Here is a 27,315-nt window from a genome sequence, read left to right on the forward strand (position 1 = left end):
CAACACTCCAACCCAAACCCCAAATCCAAATCCCAACTATCCTACCTTAATACCCATCCAACAGTCCAACCCCAACACCCAAATCCAAACATCCACTCAACAGTCCAATCCCCAATACCCACCCCAACTCTCCACCCCATGCCCACCTCAACAGTCCATCTCTAGCCTCCATATCCCAACACCTATCCCAACAATCCAAACCTCACCACAACACCCACCCAATCCAAAATACCAACACCAAGTCCATCCCCCAACCCCAACCCCATCAGTCCAACCCCAACACCCACCCAAACAGTCCAATCCTAAACCATAACACCCACTCCATTCCAACTCCCAACATCCATCCCACCCATTCAACCCCAACACCCAACCACCAACACCCACGCCAACACCTAATCCCATCCCAACCCTGACAAAACAGTCCGACCTTCAACACCCACCCAACAGTCCAACCACAAGCTCCAACCCCACCCACCCCAACCCCCAAAGCCCAACACCCACCTCAACAATCCAACTTCTAACATTCAAACCCCAACACCCATCCCAGCATCCACTCCAACAGTTTAACCCCAACACCCATCCCAACAGTCCAACCCCAACCCCAACCCCTACACTAACAGTACAACCCAAACACCCAACCTCCAATACCTAGCACAATAGGGTGGGTGATGAAGGGGATGGGGGTGGGGTGGAAAGAGAGCCCCTGCAGCAAGCTGCTGGGATCTTGGGGGGGGGGGGAGGAGTTGAGAAACCATCCTCCCTCAGTGGATTTGAGCAAATGAAATGAGAAGAAACCACTCACAGGAAGGATTAGCATGGTGCCTGGCGGTCCAGGTAATCCGTCAGCTCCGGGAAGACCAGCTCGTCCGGTGGGACCCTGTGGGAGAGAGAAGCGTCACATCACATCACATTGGCAAAGCAAGCATGGTCTTGTCCAATGATAGGGAGGAAGGAGAGTGAGGGAGGAGTGACAGATTGTAGCCTCAGGCAAGCGTCAAATCTTTCCAACATTCCGACATTCCATCCAGGAGAGCACTGTTCCATCTCCCCAGGAGGCCACCCATAAGAGGGATCGGGTGAGGGGAAGCTACTAAGGTCCAGGCACAGCCCTTCTATTGTCAGGCAGGCAATTCCTCTCACACTTGGCATTACATCATCTCCACACTTCCATTCACCACCAAGGACTCCAGACATAGTCCTCTCCACTTCCACACCACTGGGGTAACCATCAGCGAGCACTGGCCAGAGGTTAATGGGAGAGCAGAGAAAAACAAGGCCATAAATTTACAAGCCCGTCTGAGAAAGGAGTGCACTGAGGGAGGGGCAGTACTGAGGAGGGGGCCTCACACTACAGGAGGGTCACCTTGTGGGAGGGACGGTGCAGAAGTCCTGGTCTCCACCGCTGGGAAGACGGAGAAAGTTAAATGATTTAACAGCTGAAATAGGATTTGAATGGAAGAAGGTTTTATGTGTATGGTGTGGGAAAACTTGGCCAGAATTCTTGTTCAGAAGTTTACTGCTTGTGGGTAAAGCTCTGCTACCTCCAACTACGCAGTCCCAGCAATCAGCTGGCAGTTTGCCAGGGTAGCAGGGTTATTGCAGCGGTTAGTGCAATGCCTTTACAGTGTCAGTGATCAGGGCTGGACCAGGGTTCGAATCCCGCTGTCTGGAAGGAGTTTGTACATTTTCCCCGTGTCTGTGTGGGTTTCCTCTGGGGGCTCTGGTTTCCTCCCACCGTTCAAAATGTACAGGGGTGTAGGTTTATGGGGTGTAATTGGGTGGCACGGACTCATGGCCTGTTACCATGTTGTATGTCTAAATTTAAATTTTAATAAAAAATCCTCCCTGGAACGATCATCCTTCGTCTAATTTGCTCGTTAAAAGTTGAACATCGGTGACTCCATGCCTGGTTCATCACTGATTAGCTCAGCGGTCAGTTGATGACTTTTCGACAGCATCTTGAAGACCTGGGAGCATCGGCCTCATCTTCGAGGAGTTCAGGAGGTGTTGGTGCATTGCCAGTTTGCGAAGCATCTGGGGATTTCTGTTCATCACTCTGCAATCCCACCATCCAGATAAAGGATTCACACTCTTGTTTCTACGTGGGGAATACGGGATGGTGGGCTCTGAGGAGGGCTGAGTCAACATGAGACCTGCCCTCTCCTGTGGTGGACGATTGTTTTATACACTGGTCTAATCATTTGTTTTTCGTAAATATCCCAGACCCATCTTCCAAAAGACCCAGGCCCTACAGGAGTTGTGCTGGGCCAGTGACTTCAACGTCCCCTGTGGCCAGGAATTCTTTCGCTGCAAGACGAGAATGTGGTCATGCTCCTTGTCCCCAAATATCACAGTTGGAAAATGTACAGAGGCAATGGTGGGGAGCGATGGGGCCCCGACCATTACAGCGAAGGTGAAAGTGGAGGGGAAATCCGTGATGTGCCTAGAAAACGCGAAAGTGGCAGGTCTCGTTACAAGTTCATTCGATTCACAGACTCACCAGCCGTCTGTCACTTCAGCGGTTTGGTTGAGACTGTGTTTCACGGGGATTTGGAGTGTGTGAGGGTGCAGTCCCTGCTCGTGTGTTTGAGGGGGTTGCTCCTCAAGTTCTAGCTGCATTTCAGCCCCACGCTTCTGATCTTTGGGCACATGGAGTGGAGGAGGGAGGATTGGTCGAGGGATGTCCTCGTCCATCTGGTACTGGTTCTGGCCAGGATGGCCATCCATGGGCCCAGGCAGTGGGCAGTCGAGAGTTTAGCTTGGGCTGACTGCCTGCCCCTCTGCAAAGGACACCTGTGTGGCCGAGTATCCCTGGAGAAGGAGCACTCAGTGCTCACGGGCAGTGTGGAGGGTCTCCAGGAACGTTTAGCCCCCCCCCCCCCCCCAAGGGTTTGACGGTATCGACGGAGATAATCAGTTTATGTGAAAAGCCCCAATTGTAAACTAATGTAGTACCAGTAACATTGGGACTAAGAATAATAAAGGGGCGATTTACTGCCCAAAAAGGCAAAAATATGGAGTCAGTGCTGAGGGAGGGCTGTGGGACTGCAGTTGTCAGGTGAATTGCATTGTCAATCTTTGGTGAAATGCCCTCATGCACCTACTAGCCTGAATATGCCTGAGATTGTCTGATCTCGGAAGCTAAGCAGGCTCAGGCCTGGTTTGTCCTGGGAGGGGAGATCGCCCAGGAGCACGGGTGTTGTCGGTTTCTGAGAGGGGCGCTGGAAAAAGTGGCGACTCTCTGTCTGCCTAATGGTTGACATTCTAAAAGTAGTAAAACGTGACAATAATGGAACCTTTACCTTTCTTTTTTCAATGTTCCTCGATGTCTTGTGGCAAATATTTATTTCCAAGGAAAATTAACAGAACATGTTATTATTGTTTGGGATCGTGCTGTGCATGGTTTGACACATTTCATGCTGGGGTTATTCTGCAGTTGGGAGGTTCCGGCTGGTTTCCTGGAGCTCCCATTTCTTCTGGTTTAATCAGTGGGATGGCATGTTTAGCGTTGTGGTTGATGCAACACCGTTACAGCGCCAGTGATCAGGACCGGGCTTTGAACCTCACGCTGTCTGTAAGGAATTTGTACGTTCTCTCCGTGTCTGTGCGGGTCTTCCCCAGGGGCTCCAGTTTCCTCCCACCATTCGAAACATACTGGGAGTTGTGGGTCAATTGGGTGTAATTGGGCGGCACAGACTCGTGGGCTGAAAGGGCCTGTTACTGTGCTGAATGTCCAAATTTAAAATTTAAATCAAGTGAGGAATCCTATCATAACGTTTGTTGAAGCAGAGGTTTGGTGGGGTGGGATTGGATGTGCTGGAATGGAGCGGGCTCTCTACAACTCTGCTGGACACCAGAGAGGCACGCTTGCCAGATCCCCAGGAATCTGCTACTGGCGGCCAATGTTGGCATTCATGAGCCGTGTCAATGGCCTGCAAATAGTGAGAGACAAGCCTTAAATTGTAGGGAGCCCCGTAGGCTGAAATGAGATCTGTGGATACTGACAGGTCTTGCTGGAGACAAATGCTCACGCTCTGCATTTTAATAGCTCGCAACATCTGGTTTGTGTGGAGTTGGCTCCGTAACACATGTCAAAGAATTCTTTTACTTTCTCTCTCACTTGAGCGAGGATTGACTGATCCTCTGGGGAACCTGCAGCAGGAGAGAGTCTACCACAAGCACTGCGTGCACGTGCTCTTTGCAATCTCCCGCCCTGCTGAACACTTACTTCCTGACTAAAGCCTTCAGTGTAATTCACACAACCACAAAACAGCTCCCTCTCAAAATAAAATGAAGTAGCTCTCAGGGCTTTGGGAGATTTTGTTGAGAGGACACTTGGTTTATATCATGCACCTTGGATCTGAGGTACGCACCCCTGAACTTTCTGAACAGCTGAAGGAATTTCTCCCAATTCAGGTTGAAAGCCAGTGTGTTTTTTTCTGCTAGTTTCACCCTGTGGCACAAGCGACTGCGTTGGACTGGGCTGAGTGGGGGTGCCTGCGTGGCTGCACCTTTGCTGGACAGTTTGCGGAAGGGTTTGATAAATGTGACTCACCCTCGAGCCGGTATCACCTTGAGGACCTGGCGGACCCATCAAACCAGGGGAGCCTGGGAGACCCTGAGTAAAGGAACAAAAGCTGAAGGAATGCACGGCTGTGAAATACATTCCGCAAGAGCCGACTGATCTACCACACAGGCACCGGGGCAGCAGCCAGGGACAGGCCTGGGAGGTGCAGCACAAAGCTCGGATTACACACATCCATCATGCAGAGGGAGGTCCTTCAGCCCCTCTGCTTCCTGCTGAGAATTCTATCCCTCCCTCACAACCCTCCATCCTTCACATCCCTTGGAAGCAGCTGGGGTAACACAGCGTGGAAACAAGTCCTTCGGCCCTCCAAGTGCATGCTGACCATTGGAGCCCTATCCTAGCACTGGGTCCATAATCTTCCTTCAGCTCATCTAAATCCTTGTGAAATGTTGTGACAGTCTCTGCCTCCACCTTTCTCTCAGTCAGAGGGTGATAAATCCCTGCTCAGGTTCCTCTGTACCCCAAAACTCTGCCCTCTGGTTTTAGACATCTCTGTGGGAAACCCTCCTCCAATCTACCCTATCTCTGTTCATCATTCTGGACACCTCCATCATCCCCCTCAGGTGCTCTGAGCTTTGCTCTGACAGTGAGGACATGGGCAGGCGATGAGCTGAGATGACGAGGCAGGGGGAGAAATTTCAGGATGGGACCACACGCAAGTGCCTGTCCTGGTCTCAGAGTCAGCATGAAGGAGGGGAGGAAATGGGGACAGAAAACGGATATTTCAGAATTTCCCCCCAATTCTAGGTTCACACCATCTGACTGGTCCAGAGGGGTGACAGCCTTTCAGCAGACTATGTCCATGCTGGCTCTTGGAACAACCTATTTCCCCTCTCATGTTTCCGCTGACATATTCTCCCCACATTCCTATTAACGTTCTCCAGACTCTACCGCTCACCCCCACATTGTCTTTTGGGTGTGGGAGGGAACACAAGGACAGCACCAGAGGTCAAGGTCAAATCTGTGGCTCTGGAGCTGCGGCTGCAGCACACGCTGGGCCGCAGAGGTGTGACGAAGAGGGGCGGACCCAGGGTTCTGGGGAATCTGATGCTGCAATTATATAGAAAATGGAAGAGTACGGTGCATGAACTGATCCTTTGACAAGGTGAGAGCAACAAACGTGATGCCCAGATTCAGATAAAACCACACCCCTCTCTACCCTGCATGTTCATGGGTCTATCTACAAGCAGCTTGAACACTGCAATTGTTTCAACTTCCACTGCTACTCCCGGCAGGCCCTTCCATTCTACTCATCTCCACTGCCCTTCACTCGAAACACACGTCCTCTCGCATACGCCGTTTTTTTTCATTTTCTATTTTATTTTAATTTTTCCAAGACTCATAAAACAGTATTACCTACTTCATAAAAATAGTATTTAATATTACAAAGTCTCATATAATTGCCCAATTCCCACTCCACCCACATCTGCTAACATTAAAAAGAAACAATTGTCTAAGAAAGAAGGGGTGTTTGAGCCTTCATTAATTAATCCCTCCCTTGATCTTCAGGAATTCAATGCTATTAACCTAACTATATAATTTAAACCATTTTGTGGAAGTTAATTATATCCTTAAACCAGTAGGATTCCAAAAGGTTGCCATATTTTAACAAACACATCATATTTCTTTCTCAGATAATAAGTGATCTTTTCCAGGGAGGGGCACAACTTTGCATTTCCATATTCCAGCAAGTAATAAATGGGGGGGAGTCAGACTTCCGTGTAACAACGATACATTTCCTGACTCCCGCTAGTACAACCCTCACAAACTGGATTTGATATTTTGATCGTTTTGTGCTAAAACATTGCTCAATAAATACAGTGTGTGACGATTTTAACCTGGAAAAAGATTTTGGCTCTCGAAAAAAGCTTGTAGATACTTGGCAGAAGATGCAGAGGAGATTTATTTGGATGTTTTTGGATGTTACATGTCATGAGAAGCAAGGTTGACAGAGCTGGGGCTTTTCTCTTTGAAGCAATGAAGGATGAGAGGTGACTTAATAGAGGTCAATAACATTAATGTACACTTAGATAGGGTGTAATATTTTTACATGGATGCCTGGAATGCATTGCCAAAGGTGTTGGTGGAGACTGGTAGAATAGGGAGACTCAAAAGATTCTTGGAGGCACAGGTAAAAAAAGTAAAGGCTTAGGAGGAGGTAATGCGGGGCGGGGGGTGGGGCTTCAGGTTTCTGCTTCATTGGGCTCTCTTCCAAGAAAGGTGAAACATGTTCCGACAGGACGGTTCACATCTGAACTGGAAGGGGACTAATATTCTTGTGGGAAAGTTTACTAGTACTGCTCTGGTGGGTTTAAACTAGATTTGCGGGGGTGAGGGAGGGGTGGGAACCAAAGTGCCAGAGCAAATAGAGGAGCAGAGGAGGGAAAAGATGATGTGAAAATTGCATGCACTGTTAGAAATCAACAGCGTGAACGTGGTGGACATGTTCTCAGGTGCATCTATCTCAATGCAGGGAGGGTTGTAGGAAAGGCAGACGAGCTTAGAGCGTGGATTGGCTCATGGAATTATGACATTGTGGCCATGAGTGAAACTTGATTGCAGGAGGGGCAGGACTGGCAGCTCAGTGTTCCGGACATCTGTTGCTTTAGATGCGATAGAATGGGGGGGGGGCATAAAAGGGGGAGGAGTGGCATTGCTCTTCAGGGAAAATTTCACAGCTTTGCTCAGGCAGGACAGACCAGAGGGCTTGTCTACTGAGGCTATATGGGTGGAGCTAAGAAAAGGAAAGGTATGACCACACTCATGGGGTTGTATTATAGACTGTCAAATAGTCAACGAGAATCGGAGGAGCAAATCTAGAGAGATAGAAGACAGGTGCAGGAAACATGAGGTTGTGATAGTTGAGGGTTTTAATTTTCCACATATTGACTGAGACCCCTATACTATAAAAGGGCTGGATGGCTTGGAATTTGTCAAATGTGTTCAGGAAAGTTTTCTAAATCAATATATAGAGGTTCCAACTAGAGAGAGTGCAATACTGGATCTCCAATTAGGGAACAACACAGGACAGGTGACAGAAGTATGTGTGGGGGAACATTTTGTGATTATATGCCATTACTTTCAAGTTAATTATGGAGAAGGATGGGTCTGGGCCTCAAATTGAGATTCTAAGTGGAGAAAGGCCAATTTTGAAGAAATGATAAAGGAATGGAACAAGTTGTTTTTGGGCAAGGATGTGCGTGGTAAGTTGAGGACTTTCAAAGGAGAAATTTTGAGAGTACAGTGTTTGTATGTTCCTGTCAGGATTAAAAACAAGGTTAGCAGGTAAATGAGAACCTTGGTTTTTGAGGGATATTGGGGATCTGCTTTGGAAGAAGAGAAACTTCAAGAAAGAAATAAGGAAGGCTAAAAGGAGACATGACGTTGCTTTGGCAGAGAATGTGAAGGAAAATCCTAAGGGTTTCTAAAGGTATATTAAGAGCAAAAGGATAGTAGGGGAGAAAATTGGTCCCCTTGAAGATCAGAATGGCCGGCTTTGTATGGAGCCAAAGAGATGGGAGAGGTCTTAAAGGTTATTTTTCATGTAATCACTATGGATTCTGAGTATAGAGTTGTGGGAAGTAAGGAAAACAAGTTGTGAGGTCGTGGAACCGATACAGATTAAAGAGGAGGCAGTGCTTGGCTTGCGGTCTTAAAGCAAATAAGGGTGGATAAATCCCCAGGGCCTGACAAGATATTCCCTCGGCCCTTGAAGGAGGCTGGTGTAGAAATTGCAGGGACTCCGGCAGAAATATTTAAAATGTCCTTATCAATGGCTGAGGTTCCGGAGGATTGTAGGGCAGCTTACATTGTTCCATTGGTTAGGGTTAGGGTTAGGGTTAGGGTTAGGGTTAGGGTTAGGGTTAGGGTTAGGGTTGTTTTAAAAAAGGCTCCAAAAGCAACCATGGAAATTATCGGCCGGTGAGCCTGACGTCAGTAGTAGGCAAATTATTGGAAAGTGTCCTAAGAGATTGGATATACAATTATTTGCATAACCAGGGACTGATTAGGGATTGTCAACATGGCTTTGTGTGTGGTAAGTCATGTTTAACCTATTTTATAGAGTTTTTTGAGAAACTTACCAGGAAAGTTGACGAAAGAAAGGCTGTGGAAGTTGTCTACATGGACTTTAGTAAGGACTTTGACAAGGTCCCACATGGGATGTTAGTCAGGAAGGTTCAGACACTAGGTATTCATGGTGAAGTAGTGAACTGGATTCGACAATGGCTGGTCGGGAGAAGCCAGAGAGTGGTGGTGGATGATGCTTCTCAGACTGGAGGCCTGTGTCTAGTGGTGCCTCAGGTATCAGTGCTGCGACCATTGTTGTTTGTCATCTATATCAATGATCTAGATAATGTGGTAAATTGGATCAGCAAGTTGGCAGACACTAAGATTGGAGATGTTGTGGACAGTGAAGAAGGTTTTCAAAGTTTGCAGAGGGATCTGGACCAGCTGGAAAAATGGGCTGAAAAATGGCCGATGGAATTTCATGCAGACAAGGTGAGATCTTGCACGTTGGAAGGACAAACCAAAAAAGACATACACGGTAAATGGACGAGCACTGAGGAGTGCGGGAGAACAGAGGGATCTGGGAATATACATACATAATTTCCTGAAAGTGGTGTCACAGATGGTTAGGGCTGTAAAAGGAGCTTTTGGCATTTTGGCCTTCATAAATCAAAGAAATTAGTACAGGAGTTTGGATGTTATGGTAAAGTTGTATAAGACATTGGTGAAGCTAAATTTGGAGTATTGTGTGCAGGTCTTCGAGTGGAGGAAGGCTAGATTTGAAGAAATGAGAAGGGATTTGCAGAAAATTGTATGGGCTGATCTTTTTTTTGGAAAGGATGTAGAGGGGATTTGGAGGGTATTGTGAGAGCAGGATCTTTATGTTCCAGTCAGATCGAAAGGCAAGGCCAAAATTTTAAGGGAACCGTGGTTTTCTGGAAAAATAAGAAAGTTGGTTCGGGATAAGGGGGGTGCAGTTACTAAATTTAAGAAGCAAAAAATGGATAAGATGTATGATTATTACATCGATTGCAGAAAAAACCTGAAGGAAAAAGGCAAAAAGAAGGTATGAGGTGTCAATAGCTGTTTAAGAAAGGGTCCAAATGTAAGCCTGGAAATTATAGACCTGGGAGTCTGACGTCTGTGGTGGGTAAGTTGATGGAAAGTGTTCTGAGGGATGGCATTTACAAATATTTGGAAGAACAAGGATTGATAGGTAGTAGTCAGCATGGTTTTGTCAGGGGTAGATCATGCTTAACAAACCTTATAGAGTTTTTTCGAGGGGGTTACAAAAAAGATTGATGAAGGGAAGGCTATGTTGGCATTCATTTCAAGGGGAATCATGTATAAGAGTAGAGAGATGTTGATGAGGGTCTATGGGGCACTGGTGAGACCTCATTTGGAGAGCTGTGTGCAGTTTTGGGCCCTTTATCTTAGAGGGGATGTAATGATGTTGGAGAGAGTCCAGAGAAGATTTTCCAGGATGATTCCTGGATCATAAGGGCTAACATCTGAGGAGTGTTTTTCGTCTCTTGGACTGTATTCATTGGAGTATAGAAGAATGAGAGGGGATCTCATAGAGAGATTTCGAATGCTGAAAGGATCAGACAGAGTCGATGTGAATAAGATGTTTCCCTTGGTGGGTGAGTCCAGGACGAGAGGGTACAGTCTTAGAATGAGAAGGGACCCATTTAAAACAGAGATGAGGAGAAATTTCTTTAGCCAGAGGGTTGTGGATTTGTGGAAATCATTGCCACATCCAGCTGTGGAGGCCCGATCAGTGGGGGAGTTTAAGGGGGAGATTGATAGGTATCTAATTAGTCAGGGTATCCAAGGGATATGAGGAAAATACCAGAAATTGGAACTAGATGGTAAAATGGTTTAGCTTGTGGTCAAGTGGCAGAGCAGAAAACCTGTTTCTTTATTTTGTGATGTGTCCTTCCTGAATCTATGCAATGTCTGCTCAATGGAACAATTTCTGACCAGATGTCTCCCTTAATGATAGCTTCAAACATTTTCCCAACTGCAGGTGACCAGCCAACTAGTCCTTTGTTTCCTGCCTTTTGCCTACACCCTCTTTTGAACAGTGATATGACATTTTCCATTCTCCAACCTGCCAGGACCTGCCAGAGTCCTGAGAATGTTGGTAGCATGATTAAAACTTCACTGTTTCTCCCATTACCCTGGGATGTATTCCATCAGGACCAGAAGACTTATCTAACTTTGGGCCCAAGTTTGTTCTTCTCTACCAATAGCTTCTGGGCCCCTGAGGAGCAGATTTTCTAATGGTGCAAAAATACCACGGTTGTTGTCATGGGAAGACCTCAACTTCCCTAATCTTGACTGGCTCTTCCTTCGAGCAAAAGGGTAGAATTTGTCAGGTGTGTCCAGGAAGGATTCTTGACACAGATAAGCTAACGAGAGAAGAGGCCTGCACAGGTATAAAGGGGGAGGTGTGCCTGGAGGCAGAGGAGGTAGGGGAGTTCCTCAATGAATACTTTGCTTCAGTGTTCACCAGAGAGAGGGATGGTGAATGTGAAGTCAGTGTAGAGCACGTTAATTTGCTGGAACTTTAAAAGATTAACAAGTTGGAGTTCTGAGAAGTGTTGGGATAGATAAGTTCCCAGGATCAGACGGGATATATATCCCAGGGTTGTTACGTAGAAGGAAGGAAGATATCGCTGGGTCTTATGATGATTGTGCTTCCTCCCTGGCCAAGAGTGGTACCAGAGAATTGGAAAATTGCAAATGTGGTCCCCTTGTTCAAGAAAGATAATAGGGAGAATCCAGTGAGTTTTACAATCGTGGTGAAAAAAATCATTGGAGTGGATTCTTAGGGACAGGATTTAAGAACATTTGAAGATTCATAGACTTTTTAAGGGCGAGTTATCAAGGCGTTGTGATGGGAAGGTCATTTTCCAAGGACGTGACAAAAAAATTGGAGAAGGTAAGGCAGTGGATATGGATTTTAGAAAGGCTTTTGACAAGGTCCCCCATGGTAAACTCATTCAGAAAGTTTTGAAGCATGGGATCCAACAAATCTTGGCAGAGAGGGTGGCAGATGGACTGTGTTGTGCCTGGGGGCATAAAGATTTACAGGGATTTGTTCTGGGACCTTTGCTCTTTGAGACTTGTTTAAATGATTTGGATGATGAAGTGGTATATGGTAATGCCACAGAGGGTGGAGGTGTGGTGGAGAGTGTAGAAGTGGTGTTAGAGGTTACAATTGCAGAGGCAGGAAAGGATTAGATTGTTGTGGAGTGGGTTCACAAAGGCCAGCACAACATCATGGGCTCTAGGGTTGCAATGTTAAACGTTCTCCCACACCAGTCTTTGAACCATATGTTTCCCTCCATCTTAATGACCCTGTGCCAATTTGCACGAGGATCAGGTAGCAATCCAGATATTTACCATTTTGGCTGTTTTTAATTTAGGCCTGAACTCTCAAATACTTTCAGTAGAACCTCTTTCTTAGTTCGACCTATGTCGCTGGTTCCTACGTGGACCATGACAACTGGATCTTTCACCTCCCTCTTCAAATTCCTCTGCAGGTTACATGACATGGCACAAACCCAGGCACTGGGCAGGCAATACGGTCTTTGGGCCTCTTAATCCTCACTACAAGAACAGTGCTTAATGTTCAAAGTTGCCTAACTCCAGTTCACTGGGATCTCTGCTGTTACTACTGAGGATGCAAAGTTCTTCATGAGGTCTCAGGAGATACCACAGGCACAAGAGGTAGATAGGTATGGGGTGGTGGGGAGGATCATTCTGGGGGCACTGGATGGGAATGGGGTGGGAATCGATCCGGGTGGGCACTGGATGGGAATGGGTGGGGGTTGAGGAAGTGGGCGAGGTAGTAAATGAGTACTTTGCATTGGTGTTCACCAAGGAGAACGGTGTGGACAGTGGCTGGGAGCATCATGTGGGGAATGCTCATGTGTTGGGGCATGTTGAAATCAAGATACAGGTGTTGGGCCTTTTGAGGGGCGCGAGGTGGCTACTGAGAGGCAAGTGAAGTGATTGTGGGGACATTGACATAGATGTGAGAATCTTCACAGTTGACAGGAGAGGTCTCAGAGAACTGGAGAGTGGCTCATGTTCAAGAAAGGAAATAAGGTTAATCTTGGAAGTTAAAGGCCAGTAAGCTTTGCATCAGTGGTAGGGAAGTGATTGGAAAGGATTGTTAAGTTGAGGATTTATGTACATTTGGAAACTCATAGTCAGTCAGTCAACATGACTTGGTGAGGGGCACTCAGCATACCTGACGAAAAGCTCAGGCCCAAAACATTGGTCACCCTTTACTTCCCTTGGATGTTGCATGACCTGCTGAGTTTCTCCAGCACGTTGCTGGATTGCACTTGACACTTTCTTGTTCAACTCCATGGCTTGTGAGGGACAGATCACACATTACCAATTTGATTGAATTTTTTGAGTAGATGAAAAAGGCTTTGATGAGGGTAGAGCAGGAGATGTTGTGAGTTGGGAATGTTGCATCCGTGGACTTTAGTAAGGCATTTGACAAAGTCCCTCTTGATGGGCTGATTCAGAAGATGCAGATGCATGGGATCGATGGGGAGTTGGTAGTTTGGATACAGAACAGGCTGGCCCATAGAAGAAGGTTGTGTTGCAAGGGTGTTACTCTGGCTGAGACCTGTGACCAGTGGTGTTCCGCATGGATCAGTGTCGGGACCATATTGTTTGTGATTATATAAATTATTTGAATGACAAAGTAGGTGGGTGGGTTAGTACGCTTGCTGATGTTATAAAGATTGGTGGAGTTGTGGACAATATGGAAGGTTATCAAAGCTTAGAATAGGATATGGGTCAGTTACAGATAATGGCGGATGCAGTTTAATCTGGAGAAGAGTGAGGTGTGGCACTTGAGGAGGTCAAATACAGTCAGTGATGGGGCTCTGAAAAGCATTGATGTGCAGAGGAATCTAGGGGTGCAGGTCCACAGTTTGTTGACAGTGACCACACAAGTAGATAGGATGGTAAAGAAAGCGTATGGCATGCTTGGCTTCATTGAGAAAGGCGTTGCGTATATAAAAAAGGAGGTAATGTTGCAACTATATAAAACTTTCATTCAGTTGCACTTGGACCATGATTGCAATTCTAGTGCCCCCATTACAGGGAGAATGTGGAGGCTTTGGAAAGGATGCAGAAGGGGTTTAGTGGAACTGTGTGATGGGGAGAAGTTGGACAAATGGGTTGTTTTCCCTGGAGTGTTGGAGGCTGAGGGGAGACCTGATAGTTTATAAAATCATGGCAGGCGTTGATAAGGTGGAGAGTCAGAACATTTTCTCCAGGGTAAAAGCGTCACACGCTGGAGGACGTGAGGGGAAGGAAGTTGAAGGGAGACATTCAGGACAGATGTTTGACACAGAGTGGTGTGCGCCGAGAACAGGCTGCCAGAAGTAGTGGTGGAAGCAGATACAATATTCAGATACAGCACTGAAAAGGCTATATGTGAAGGAATAACTGCCAGGTGCAAGCTGCAGAGTTTTAGTTTAACTTGGGGATTGTGTCCAGCACAGACATGGGGGCCGAAGGGCTGGTCCTGTGCTGGACTGTTCTATGTTCTATATGTTCCACATATCGCCACACCTTCATTGTTACTGAGTCTAAACCCTGGAGCATCCTTGCTGGCAGCACTGTAAGGCACCTTTGGCAGAGGGGATGCAGCCATTCATTCCCAACTTCGTGATGGGCCTACTGAGATACTGAGTAATAACCTCTGCACCCCCACCCACTCCTCCCACATGTTTGGCACCAGCGGAAGTGTGCCACAAATGCATGGAATCTTCTTACCGGAGGTCCTGCCAAACCAGGGGGGCCTTCGATCAGCATTCCCTACAATCAACAAAATGACATCAATTTCGATTAACACTACATTGCAGAGACTCCACCCACCACTCTCCCTCCCTTCCTCTCCTCCTTACCCTCCCTCACATGCTCCTTTCCTCCTTTCCTCTTCCTGCCCTCCTCCTCCCCCCCAGTCTTGTTCCTTCTTCCTCCCTCACTCATCCTTCCCCTCCCATCCCCTTCTCCCCTCTCTCTCACTTCCCCTCCCCCTCAATCACAGGAATTGACTTGGCAGTGAAAGGCCTTTCAGCTCACACTGCTGACTGCTGCAGAGCTGTTTATTTCCAGGCCTAGTCCTCAGCCCATGACCCATTCACCTCCTCCATCAGACCAATCCTGCCCCTTTGTCACAGCTGACCTGGACCTCAGCACCACCTTCCAGCAATAGCCCTGCCTCCCTTGATTAACTTCAAAGCCAACAATCCATCAACCTCGGTCCTGAGTCCTCAGGGAGAGGATGCCACAGGGTCTGCACACCTTCCCATCTCCTCTGGCCCTAAACACCTGAGCTGGAAGCATACCCTCCCACATCCTCTCTCTTACGTCCAAGAAGAATTATTAACATTTCAATGATATCCAATTCTTCCAAACTCCAGATTACAGGCTTTGTCAGTTTAATCTCTCCTCACAGGATGTCACCGAACCAGAGACTGATGTTTCAAAGTTCAAGTTTATTGTCAGAGTACATACATGACACAACATACAATCCTGAGACACTTTTCCTGCGTGCCAGGCAGAATTTTTAATAACCAGGAATGTAAATTGTACACTAGAAGAAAGAAATGTTAAGAGAAAGAAATGTAAAGTAAAGAAAGGAAACGAGCTAACTGTGAAAATCCACGCATGAGGTATTCTGTAATAAATACAGGTAGTCCTCAACATCCGACCTACACGAGTTACATCAACCTGCACATACCAAATAACCATATAACAGTTTATGGCATGGAAACAGGCCATCTTGGCCCAACAAGTTCACACCGGTTCACTCAAACAACTCTCCGCCCATAACCCTCCAACCCCCTCTTATCCATGTATATATCCAGCCTCCTCCTAAATGAAAGAGTTGACTCTGCCTCAACTATTTCCTCTGGAAGATTATTCCATTCAGCCACCACTCTCTGAGTGAAGAATCATCCTCTGATGTTTCTCCGAAAATTTTGCCCCCTTACCCTCAACTTGTGTCCTCTTGTTTCCACCTCCCCTGCTCTCAGGGGGAAGAGTCTACTTGCATCTATTCCCTTCATAATTTTAAACACCTCTATCAAATCCCCTCTCAACCATCTACGTTCTAATGAATAAAGTCCTAACCTCTTCAATCTTTCTCTGTACTCTAGGTATTTTAAGCCAGGCAACATCCTTGTAAATCTTCTCTGCACCCTTTCCACCTTATCTACATCCTTCCTATAATTTGGAGACTAGAACTGAACACAATACTCCAAACCTGGCCTCACTAACTCCTTAAACAATCGCAACATCACTTCCCAGCTCCTATACTCTATGCTATGATTTATGAAGGCCAGCATACCATATGCCTTCTTAAACACCCTGTCAACAGGGGAATCCACCTTCAGTTAAAAAAAAATCTTTATTAAAACTACAGTTCATATTTTGAATTAAAAGTACCATATATAGAGGTTACACCACCGCCCAAGCTCCCCGTTCCCCAACTTATGATCAAACTGCAAAGTAAGAGACCTCATTGCACCCCACTCCTCCTGCTCCCATTGCATCCTCCTTCATGTTGTAGAGTCCCCAGGCATTGTCTCCCAATGACCCGTGTATTTGGAAGGGACCGCTCTATTCTGGGCACAAACCCTCTCACAATAAAGATCATAGACCTTCAGCCCACCTCTCTCATCTCCAGGCTGCTGTAGAATCTAGCCTTACACTCTGCCCTGGCACGGAGTGGCGCCTGGTTCTGACCCTCCCCCTCTCTATTGCTGCCTCACCTCTCTTTCCCCCTCGCCTCTCTATTACTGCCTCTTGCCTCTCTCCACACCTGTCTGTTGTGATATATATGACTGTATATGGGTAGCTGGCCCGCCCACTGATGACTCGGTCCCTAGTAACTCCTCCCCTTGTGACCTGCCATAAAGGTTGACCTCCCCTCATCCATTATTTGAGTACATGAAATCAGGCCAGCTACAATCGAAAGTGTATTAAAGGCTATCCTCTCTCTCACACTGACTTTGGAGTTATTGATAGGGCATATTACTGTCTAACTCTATCTCCCTGCCCCATCACTCACTATCTCTTTTGATGCCTTCTCTCTGCACCTCTCTCTCTGTCCCTTCCTCCCTCTCTCTCTCCTCTCTCTCTCTGTCCCTTCCTTTCTCTCTCCCCCTCTCTCTGTCCCCTCCTCTCTCTGTCTCCTCCTCTCTCTCTCTGTCCCCCTCTCTCTCACTCTGTCTCTGTCCCCCCTCTCTCTCTCCCCTCCTCTCTCTCTCTCCCCTCCTCTCTCTCTCTCCCCTCCTCTCTCTCTCTGTCCTCTCCTCTCTCTCATTCTATATCGCTGCCTCCTCTGCACCTCTCTCTCTCTCTGCCCCTCCTCTCTCTCTCTCTCTCTCTCTCTCTCTCTCTCTCTCTCGTTCTGCCTCCATCATACTTATTATTTTGTTTGGAAATGACAGTCTCCTGCCTGATCCCCTGAGATCCTCCAGTACTTTGTGTGTTGCTCCCTCTATTTTAGTCTCTTTGTTCACAGAATGTGAAGATTCTGATGAACTTTATTGCTCCATTGGAGGAGACAGGTTAAAGGTAAACAACACGGGTGGTCTGTACAGCATGTGGGCCTCTGAGGAGCAGATTTCCTCTGCTGGGGACATCAGTGAACCAGATGAGTTTATACTGATCGAATAGTTTTGTCATTATAACTGAGATCCAGATTCATGTAATCCTGAAATTAAGCTCAGAGCTGGTGTGAGTTCATGGTGGAGAATCTCCCTCGAACCTCTTCACCCAGGAACCCTGTATGTATATTTAGGCCTTTTGGCCGACTGGACCTGAGCCTCCACCCACAGCCTCCTGAATAAAGGTGACTGATCCACAGCCCCCTCCCCAGTTCAGGACAGTCGACCAGCAGAGACGTGCCTCCATTTTATTGTGAATAAAAGCTGGTCAGTTTCACATAACTTCCAGTCTTTTGGAGTTATTGATGATGTACAATAAATTTTGTAACGGAGCAGATCCTAAAACCAGAAAAGTTAGAAATCAACCCACAATTGCCTGACGCCTCCAACAATTTCGAACTCTGGCTATGTTGCTTTGAAGCATTCCTGAAGGCATCATCTACCATCAGTCAATCAGCGAACGACAAGCTGCAGGTACTACATTCCCGGTTAGGACCCTGGTGTATTCAATGATCATGGATCCAGACGCAATGGATCCTGAAAGGCCAGTAACTGAAGAAGGTAAACGAGGTCTATGTGAGACACCTCCAGGCGAACCGAAAACAGCAACCCAGGGAATTGAGTGAGCTTTGGGCCCTGCGAGCTCTTGGACAGGCCTGCAACCGCAAGGCCTTGACAGCCGTGGTGAACACTGAGAACTTGATCAGAAATGCTTATGTCACAGGCATGAGGTCCAACTACATCCGTCAGAGACTGTTGGAGCAAGATGAGCTCAACTTACGGAGGGCAATAGAACTAGCAGGCCCTCCAGAATATGGAAACCTACATGGCTGACAATGCAGCTGGCTCGTGATTGCCCCAGGCGCCGCTATCTTGGGATGTGGGAAGGCTGCAACCCAGCAGAAAGTTGCCACCACCACACCCCACCATCAATCCAACCATAGCCGCTGTACTCCACGAGCACCTATCATCACTACTGCCACTTCCCGCCAGCAACCTGACCATGGTCGCTGTACTCCATGAGCACCCATAGAGCAACTCCTTTGGCCTGAGCAAGCACTTGAAGAAATGCAGCCTGGTGAAAGACACAGTTTGCTCTAACTGTGGGAAGGAAGGACATTATGCGAAGGTGTGTAAGTCCGAGTCACCCCTAATCCAGCAGCACCGCGTGTGGGCCGTGGAGGCTGCCATCTTGGACACCACCATCCTTGAAATCCAGCAGTACTGCATGCAAGCCATGGGGGGCTGCCATCTTGGATACTGCCATCTTGGGACCATACACCCAAACACTCAACTGCATCTATAGAGATCTAATACTGACCTCCATCACTCTGGATCAAGGTAGCCTGCACAAAGTCACCAGATTGATGATGGACTTCCAGGTAAACGGCCATGTGATGAACTGCCTGCTCGATAGTGGGAGCACAAAGATCTTCATCCACCCCAACATGGTGAAGCATTTCTCTCTCATGGTAAGGCCAGTAAGCCACAGAGTCTCTTTGGCCTTCAAGTTCCATACAGCTAATATTCATGGCTACTGTGTAGTGACCCTGACCGTGTGGGGCACAGACTACAAAGACTAAACTCCTGGTGATGTCACAGCTCTGTGCTGCCATGCTACAGGGGCTAGACTTCTAATGTCACCTTAAAAGTGTGACGATGGAGTACAATGGGCCCCATTCCCCACCTCACTGTCTGTAACCAACAGTTTTTAAACTGCACTCCACCAGCAAAAGCACCCTGGCCTCTTCCCCCACCGTTTCCAGCCAGCAACCCAAAGATTGCCCACAGTGCATGACATGCGGACTGTCATCGCTCAAGATCACCCCTCCACCGCTGTTTACGAACCTCACCCCCAACAGTGAACCTGTTGCCACCAAGTAGGCTGTATAGTGCCAGGGACAGAGCTTTCATTAGGGTGGAGGTGCAGCGGCTATTCAATGAGAGGATCATTGAAGCCAGCACCAGACCTTGGAGAGCACAAGTGGTGGTAGTGAGGAACGGGGAGAAAAGCAGAATGGTCATCAACCACAGTCAGACCATTAATAGATACACATAGTGTACTCCATCCCCCTGTATATCTGACATGGCAAACCAAATTGCACAATATTGGGTATTCTCCACCATCAACCTAAAGTCGGCATACTTCCAGCTCCCCATCCGCCCGGAGAACTGCCAGTTTACTGGTTTTGTGGTGAATAGCTGCCTCTACTATTTCCTGAGGGTCCCCTTCGGCATCATTAATGAGGTCTCTGTCTTCCAAGGGGGGATGGACCACATGGTAGTTCAGTATGGGCTGCAAGCCACATTCTCGTATCTGGACAACATCACCACCTGCGGCCATGACACCAATCTCCAAAAATTTCACAGACCACTTAATCTCACTTATAATAAGGATAATAAGGGTTTCTATAGGTACATTAAAAGTAAAAGATTATAATAAGGATAATAAGGTGCATGACCCACCTTGCCATCCTTGGCTGCACCGCAGACAGAGTAATTGGCCCTATGTGTAATAAACATAAGGTAGTGATCATGGGAGATTCTCACTTCCCTCACATTGATTGGGATACCCATACAGTAAGAGGGCTGGATGGGCTAGAGTTTGTCAGATGTGTGCAAGATAGTTTTCTTAATCAATACGTAGAGGAACTGACTCGGCACGGTGTAATATTGGATCTCCTGTTAGGGAACGAGATAGGTCAGGTGTCTGAGGTTAATGTTGGAGAACAAATTGGGTCTAGTGATCATAACTCAATTAGTTTTAGGGTAGTTTTAGAGAAGGGCCTAAAGTTGAGGTTCTGGATTGGAGAAAAGCAAATTTCAAAGGAATAAGAATGGATTTGGGGAGTATTGAGTGGGATGGGATTTTTTCAGGAAAGGATGTAAATGAAAAATGAAAAATATTCAAAGAAGAAATTTTGAGAGTACAGAGTAGATATGTCCCAGTGAGGATCAAAGGAAAGGCTGGAAGTCATAGGGAGGCTTGGTTTTCGAGGAATATTAGAAATTTGATTAGGAGAAAGAGGGAGGTGTACAAGAGGTATAAAGAGCAGGGAGCTGAGAGTTTGAAGGAGGACTACAAGGAGTGTAGAAGGAATCTTAAGGAAGAAATTAGAAAGGCCAAAAAGAGGCACGAAGAGGCTTTGGCAGACAGAGTAAAAATAAATCCAAAGGGTTTCTATAGGTACATTAAAAGTAAAAGATTAGTGAGGGATAAAATTGGACCCCTTGTAGATAGCGAGGGTAGGCTGAGTGAGAAGTCAGAGGAAATGGGGGAAATTTTGAATGATTTCTTTGCCTCGGTATTCACTAGGGAGAAAAATATTGAACCAGTTGAAGTAAAGAAAAATAGTGGGGAGGTTATGAAACATATAAAGATAACCGAGGAGGTAGTGATGGCAGTGTTAAAAAAGATAAAGGTGGATAAATCTCCCGGACCGGACGAAATATTCCCTAGGACACTCAGGGAGGCTAGTGGACAGAGAGTGGGGCCATTAACAGAGATATTTAGGATGTCACTGGTCATGGGGGTAGTGCCAGAGGATTGGAGGGTGGCTCACGTTGTTCCGCTGTTTAAGAAAGGGTCCGAATGTAAGCCTGGAAATTATAGACCTGGGAGTCTGACGTCTGTGGTGGGTAAGTTGATGGAAAGTGTTCTGAGGGATGGTATTTACAAATATTTGGAAGAACAGGGATTGATAGGAAGTAGTCAGCATGGTTTTGTCAGGGGTAGATCATGCTTAACAAACCTTACAGTTTTTCGAGGGGGTTACAAAAAAGATTGATGAAGGGAAGGCTGTGGATGTTGTCTATTTAGACTTTAGTAAAGCTTTTAACAAAGTTCCCCACAGGAGGTTAGGAAAAAAAGGTGGAGGCATTAGGTATAAATAAGGAGGTAGAAAAATAGATTCAGTAATGGTTGGATGGGAGGTGTCAGAGAGTCGTGGTAGAAAATTGTTTGTCAAATTGGAGGCCAGTGACTAGTGGAGTTCCTCAGGGATCGGTCCTGGGTCCACTATTGTTTGTTATATATATTAACGATCTGGAAGAAGGGGTGGTAAATTGGATAAGTAAGTTTGCAGATGATACAAAGATTGGTGGTGTTGTGGACAGTGAGGAAGATTACTATAGCTTAAAAAGAGATATAGGAAAGCTAGAGGAGTGGGCTGAGAAATGGTTGATGGAATTTAATACAGATAAGTGTGAAGTGTTGCATTTTGGAAAGGCAAATCTAAATAGGTCATATGCATTAAATGGTAGGCTATTGAGGAGTGCAGAGCAACAAAGGGATTTAGGAGTTATGGTAAATAGTACCCTCAAGGCTGATACTCAGGGAGATGGTCTGGTGAAGAAGGCATTTGGAATGTTGGCCTTCATAAATTGGAGTATTGAATTCAAGAGTAGGGAGGTTATGATGAAATTGTACAAGGCATTGGTGAGACCAAATTTGGAGTACTGTGTACAGTTTTGGTCATCAAATTATAGGAAAGATATAAACAAAATAGAGAGAGTGCAGAGAAGGTTCACGAGAATGTTGACAGGATTTCAAGGTTTAAGTTACAGGGAAAGGTTGTGCAGACTAGGGCTTTTTTCTCTGGAACGTAGAAGATTGATGGGTGATTTGATGGAGGTGTTCAAGATTTTAAAAGGGACAGAGAGAGTCAACGTGGATAGGCTTTTTCAATTAAGGGTGGGGGATATTCAAACCAGAGGCCATGGTTTGAGATTGCAGGGGGAAAATTATAAGGGGAACATGAGGGGAAATTTCTTCATGCAATGGGTGGTTGGGATGTGGAATAAGCTTCTGGCAGAGGTGGTTGAAGAAGGATTTTATTTACATTTAAGGACATGGAGGGGAGAGGATTGGAGGGGTATGGACCAGGTGCTGGTCAGTGGGACTAGGAGGGTGGGGATTTGTTCCGGCATGAACTAGTAGGGCCAAACTGGCCTGTTCTGTGCTGTATATGGTTTATAATCGCATGCGCTCACTTTTGGAACTTCCCCTCCCCTGCAGCCTTAAAGCCCTGAAAGGGTGCCTGGGTTTCTTCTCATACTATGCCCAGTGGGTCCCCAACTATGCGAACAAGGCCCTCCCCCTCATTAAATCCACTTCCTTTCCCTGATGTCAGAGGCCCATGCAGCCTTCAGCCGCATCAAGGCAGACATTGCCAAGGCCACGATCCATCTGTTCCAGGTGGAGAGCTATGTCAGACTTCACTCTGGCTGCCACACTTAACCAGGCAGGTAAATCCATCACTTTCCCACACCCTCCAGGGCCCCAAAATTCGACATTCCTCTGTCGAGAATGAGGCCCAAGCCATTGTCGAGGTGGTATGGCATTGGAGACACTACCTGGCCAGCAAACAATTTACCCTGCTGACCGACTAACGTGCAGTTGCATTCATGTTCAATAACCAGCAGTGAGGTAAAATCAAAAATGACAAAATATTGAGGTGGAGAATTGTACTTTCCACCTACAATTATGATATCTTGTACCAATCCAGGAAACTCAATGATCCCCCTGTGATAGTACAGACCTGTCACCAATGTATATAGTTACAGTATTTAGAGTATGTAATGACTGTGCTTACAGCGATTGACTGAGAGCTTAGCCACACCTACTGTCTGGGCCTTAAAGGGATGTGTCCCTAGCCAGGTCGGATCATTCCAGACTGGTCGGCCACCTGTGAAGAGCTCCTGTCTTTTGCTAATAAAAGCCTTGGTTTGGATCAACAAGTATTTGATTTTTTCAATGAGCTCTCCAATTTTATTAGCAAAAATAATTTTTTTTAAAAAGGGATGGACCATCTGACTCGGCCAGAAAAACTTGAACATCGACCCACAGTCAGCTATAGCCTTCAAAGCCTTTAAGTTCTGGCTGATGAACTATCCCATGGAACCTGTGCCAAAACACAAATTGACCGTTTACAAGCCCTGCATAATGATCTCTGCCACCAGGGGCACTAGGTTCTTCCACTTTACCAAAGCCCACAATCTGCCTTATGAGGAGATCAGGACTATGACCAGGTCTATGTGGAGTGCAAACCACACGTCTATCAATCAGACAGAATGCACCTGATAAAGGCCACGCGCCCCTTTGAACACCTGAATATTGATTTCAAAGGACCCCTCCCCTCCTCTGACAGCAATGTGTACTTCCTCAACATCATTGATGAGTACTCACGTTTCCCATTCGCCATCCCCTGCCCGGACATGACAACTGCCATAATCATCAAGGCCCTGCGTAATCTCTTCGTCCTGTTTAGACAACTCTGCTATATTCATAGTGACTGGGGGTCCTCTTTTATAAGTGACAAACTGCGCCAGTACCTGCTAGCCACGAGCAAGACCACCAGCTACAACCACCAAGGAAACAGGCAGATGGAAAGGAAGAAGGCTACCGTCGAGAAAGCCGTCCTCCTAGTTCTGCAGTCTAGAGGTTTTACAGTTTCCTGCTGGCAAGATGTCCTCCCCGATGTGCTCCACTCAATTGGATCGCTCCCATGAACAACCACCAATGCCACTCCACGTGAAAGAATGTTTTCCTTCCCTAGGAAGTTCACTTCAGGGACCACGCTGCTGGCCTGGCTGACATCTCCAGGGCTGGTCCTAGTCCGGAAGCACGTGAGGAGTCATAAGTCTGACCCACTGGTCAAAAGGGTCCATCTCCTCCACTCCAACCCCCAATACACCTTTGTGGTGTACCCTTATGGGCATGAGGACATGGTCTCTGTTAGGGACCTGGTGCCCACAGGAGTTCCTGAAGCCATTACTGATCACCCCGCACCCCCTTCACCTATCATTGCCCATGATGCACCTGGGCCATGGCCTGTTACCTCAACCCCAGTGGATGGCACGGCAGACTCGTCACCACGCATCCACCAAACCAACACCAACGACGACATAAAGGTGTTCCAGATTGTCCAGGACTCAACTGCTGCACCACAGCCGCACTTGGGACTACAACAGTCGGAGTGGCAGGCCAGACCACCTGAAAGACTTAATTTGTAATAACACCTGAATCCCTTCACCTTGCCGGAGTCTTTCTGAATAACCACTGTCTGTATATTTATTTGTCGGGGCACACCCATTGGCCAACTGTACCTGTGGCTCCACCTACACCTCCTGAATAAAGGTGACTGCTCCACAACCCCAGGGCAGTCGACCAGCAGGGAGGAGCCTCCATTCTATTGTGAATAAAGGCTGCTCAGTTTTGCATTAATTCCAGACTTTTGAAGTTATTGATGGTGCATCAAACCCACCCTTTATTCTTCTCTGCCCCAACATTCTCACTAGTCACAACCTCCCTCCACTCAGATTTCCCCCCACGCCCGCTCCCTGCGCATGTACTCCCCTCACACCTACTTCCCCCCACATCCACTTACCCCTGCACCCACCCCCCCCTGCAAACCCCCCACACCCACCCACCTGCACCCAACCTCCCTCCCGCACCCCCCCCGCACACATCCCCCTGCACCCACCCCCCCTCCCGCAGCCACCCCCCCCACCGCACTCATCCCCCTGCACCCACTCCCAGTCTCAGGATATCCTGTGATCCAGCAGACTCTGAGACCTGGGTGTTGGTACAGAGCAGGATCATTGCCAGGACATTGTTGTCTCTGACAGCATGGTATTGGCAGGCTCGCTCACTCCCTCCACGGAGCCCCTCCCACCCACAGATCCTATCCCAACCTCCCCCCGTCCCTCCCTCCATGGATCCATGTTGAAGGCTCTGCCCCAACCTCTCTACTTACCGGTTCCATCACCGCAGGCTCTCCTTTCTCTCCTTTCTCCCCTCTCAGTCCCACAGAGTTTGTGCCCACCTGCAAGCAAAGAACATCTGGGTCAGCCGGTGCAGCTGCTACACCTCACCCTGCTGCAGGGTCAGACCCCTCCCCTGGTCATTGGCCACTGCTGCCTGTAATCAGCGGCTCAGGAGGTCATCACCACATCTGCCAGGATGGGGCCCCCTCTGTCTCTGGACCCTAACTCCTCACAACCAGCACACTTTCCCACCTCCAAATTTCACCACATCACCTTACCACACAAGAGGGAGGCCATTTGGCTCATTGAGTTTATCCTCACTCCTGTCTCTTGCAACCCATTCCCATCAACTCCACCCTGACAGTACCCTTCACTCAAATACCTGGAATTAGGGTAAGGGTTTGGGTTAATAGTCTGCCTCTGGATCTCCCCATCACCCTACCATCTTCCTGCTATTTATTTAAATTTAGACATACAACATAGTAACAGGCCCTTTCGGCCCACGAGCCTGTGCTGCACAATTACACCCAATTGACCCACGATCCCTGATACGTTTTAAAGCGTGGGAGGAAACCGGAGCCCAAGGGGAAACCCCATGCAGACACAGGGAGAATGTACAGACTCCTTACAGACAGGGGAGGATTCGAATTCCAGTCCCGATCACTGGTGCCGTTACACCAGCTGCTGAAAACTAACGTCCTTCTCTGTCCCGCTTTAGCTGAATCTCTCCCACAGATGCTGGCTGACCCTAACATTGTCTCCAGCATTCTTTGACAGTTGACTGCCTTCCTGGAGACCATCAAGCTCCAGTCACTTCTCCCTCTGGATTGGCACCCGAGGGGTCACTGCCTCATTACGTCCATGGACTTCAGGGCAGCCACCCTTCCGATCCCTTCAAGGAGATCATGAGAGAATGGACTGAGCCTCTCTTCCTGTTCCTAAATGAATGGATGAGGTCATTCCGATGGAAAGGAGAGTCTGCATCGGGAAAGCGTTCTTGGTGGAATGGATGTTTCTCAGCTATGGAGTGCCATTGCTTTCAGGGAGGGTGGATGCGACCACAACAAGAGAAATCGAAAGGAAGACAGCAGATTGAAAACCAGATCACGCGGTGAAGTTGGGACAGTCACTGTCTGGCCTGAATGTTTCATGCAGAGATGAGGGAGGAGGCAGACTAAAACCTCACTCAAGGCAAGCAAGTGGACTTGTAATGAGGAAGGTATTCTTGGTCAACCCCAGCACAAAAACAGGCCCTTCAGCACGTCAACTGTGCCTACCATCAATCATCCATTTACCCTACTCCCACCACCACCCCACGCCCCCCCCTCGAGATACTACCCATAAATGGGTTGGGTGGGGGGAGGGGGTGTTAAAGCAGTCAATCAACTCATGGACCTGCATGTACTTGCAGTGTGGGAGGAAACCAAAGTGCTGTTTTTTAGCTGACAGGAGGTCTATAACAGGTGGCATACCACAAGAATCAGAGCTGTGGTCTTTGTAACAAGAATATTAGGCCCTTCAGTCCATAGTGTTGTGCTGACCTAAATAAATCTACTGTACACCAACCCAATCCTTCCCTCCCTCACACCCATTATGGTCATATAAATATATAATATATATTGTAACCTACGAACATGTCCTCCTTTGGGATGGCCACCCTAGCCATAACCCTCTATTTTGCTTACATTTATATGTCCATTAAGGATTCTTTAAATATCCCTATTGTACAAGCCTCCACTACCACCCCCAGCAATGCATTTTGGGCGCCAACCTCTCTGTGTACAAAACTTACACCTGACATCTGCCCTAAACCTTTCTCCACTCACATGAAACAGATGTCCTCTGGTATCTGTTGTTTTTGCTGCAGGAAAAGGTGCTGACTGTCCACCCTATCTAGGCCTCTTCTCTACCTCTATAAGATAGCCTCTCATCTTTCATGACTCCAAAGAGAATCTTGCTTCATAAGACATGCTCTCCAATCCACAAAATATCCTGGTAAATTCCTCTGCATCCACTCTAAAGCTTCCGGTAATGGCGACCAGAACCAAACACGCTGTGTTATTAAGTAAACCAAGCAATTCTGAAAATGGTGTGATTGTAGTTTAATGCACAAAAGTGCTGGAGAAATTCAGCAGGTCCTACAAGGTTCAGGGGAAGCAAAGATTTAGAACCAAATTTTCTGGCTTGAGCCCTTCAGCAAGAAACATATGGGTCGGCACAACGTCAAGGGCTGAA

The 27,315-nt window shown here is 47.3% G+C and overlaps 1 protein-coding gene across 5 annotated transcripts in view; it reads right to left on the bottom strand.

The window, feature by feature from the left end:
* The window catches only part of col11a1a (collagen, type XI, alpha 1a), a 376,434-nt gene that overhangs the window by 262,639 nt on the left and 86,480 nt on the right, over positions 1–27,315 (bottom strand). For all 5 annotated transcript variants that reach the window (XM_069939457.1, XM_069939458.1, XM_069939456.1 and 2 more), the window contains 4 exons: positions 25,071–25,139; positions 14,411–14,452; positions 4,556–4,618; positions 803–877 (listed from right to left, as the gene is read on the bottom strand). In XM_069939457.1, coding sequence (XP_069795558.1) covers positions 803–877; positions 4,556–4,618; positions 14,411–14,452; positions 25,071–25,139 — 249 coding nt within the window. The remainder of the gene's footprint in view (positions 1–802; positions 878–4,555; positions 4,619–14,410; positions 14,453–25,070; positions 25,140–27,315) is intronic.

Source organism: Narcine bancroftii, chromosome 5 (genome assembly GCF_036971445.1).
Source record: "Narcine bancroftii isolate sNarBan1 chromosome 5, sNarBan1.hap1, whole genome shotgun sequence".
Lineage (NCBI taxonomy): Eukaryota > Metazoa > Chordata > Chondrichthyes > Torpediniformes > Narcinidae > Narcine > Narcine bancroftii.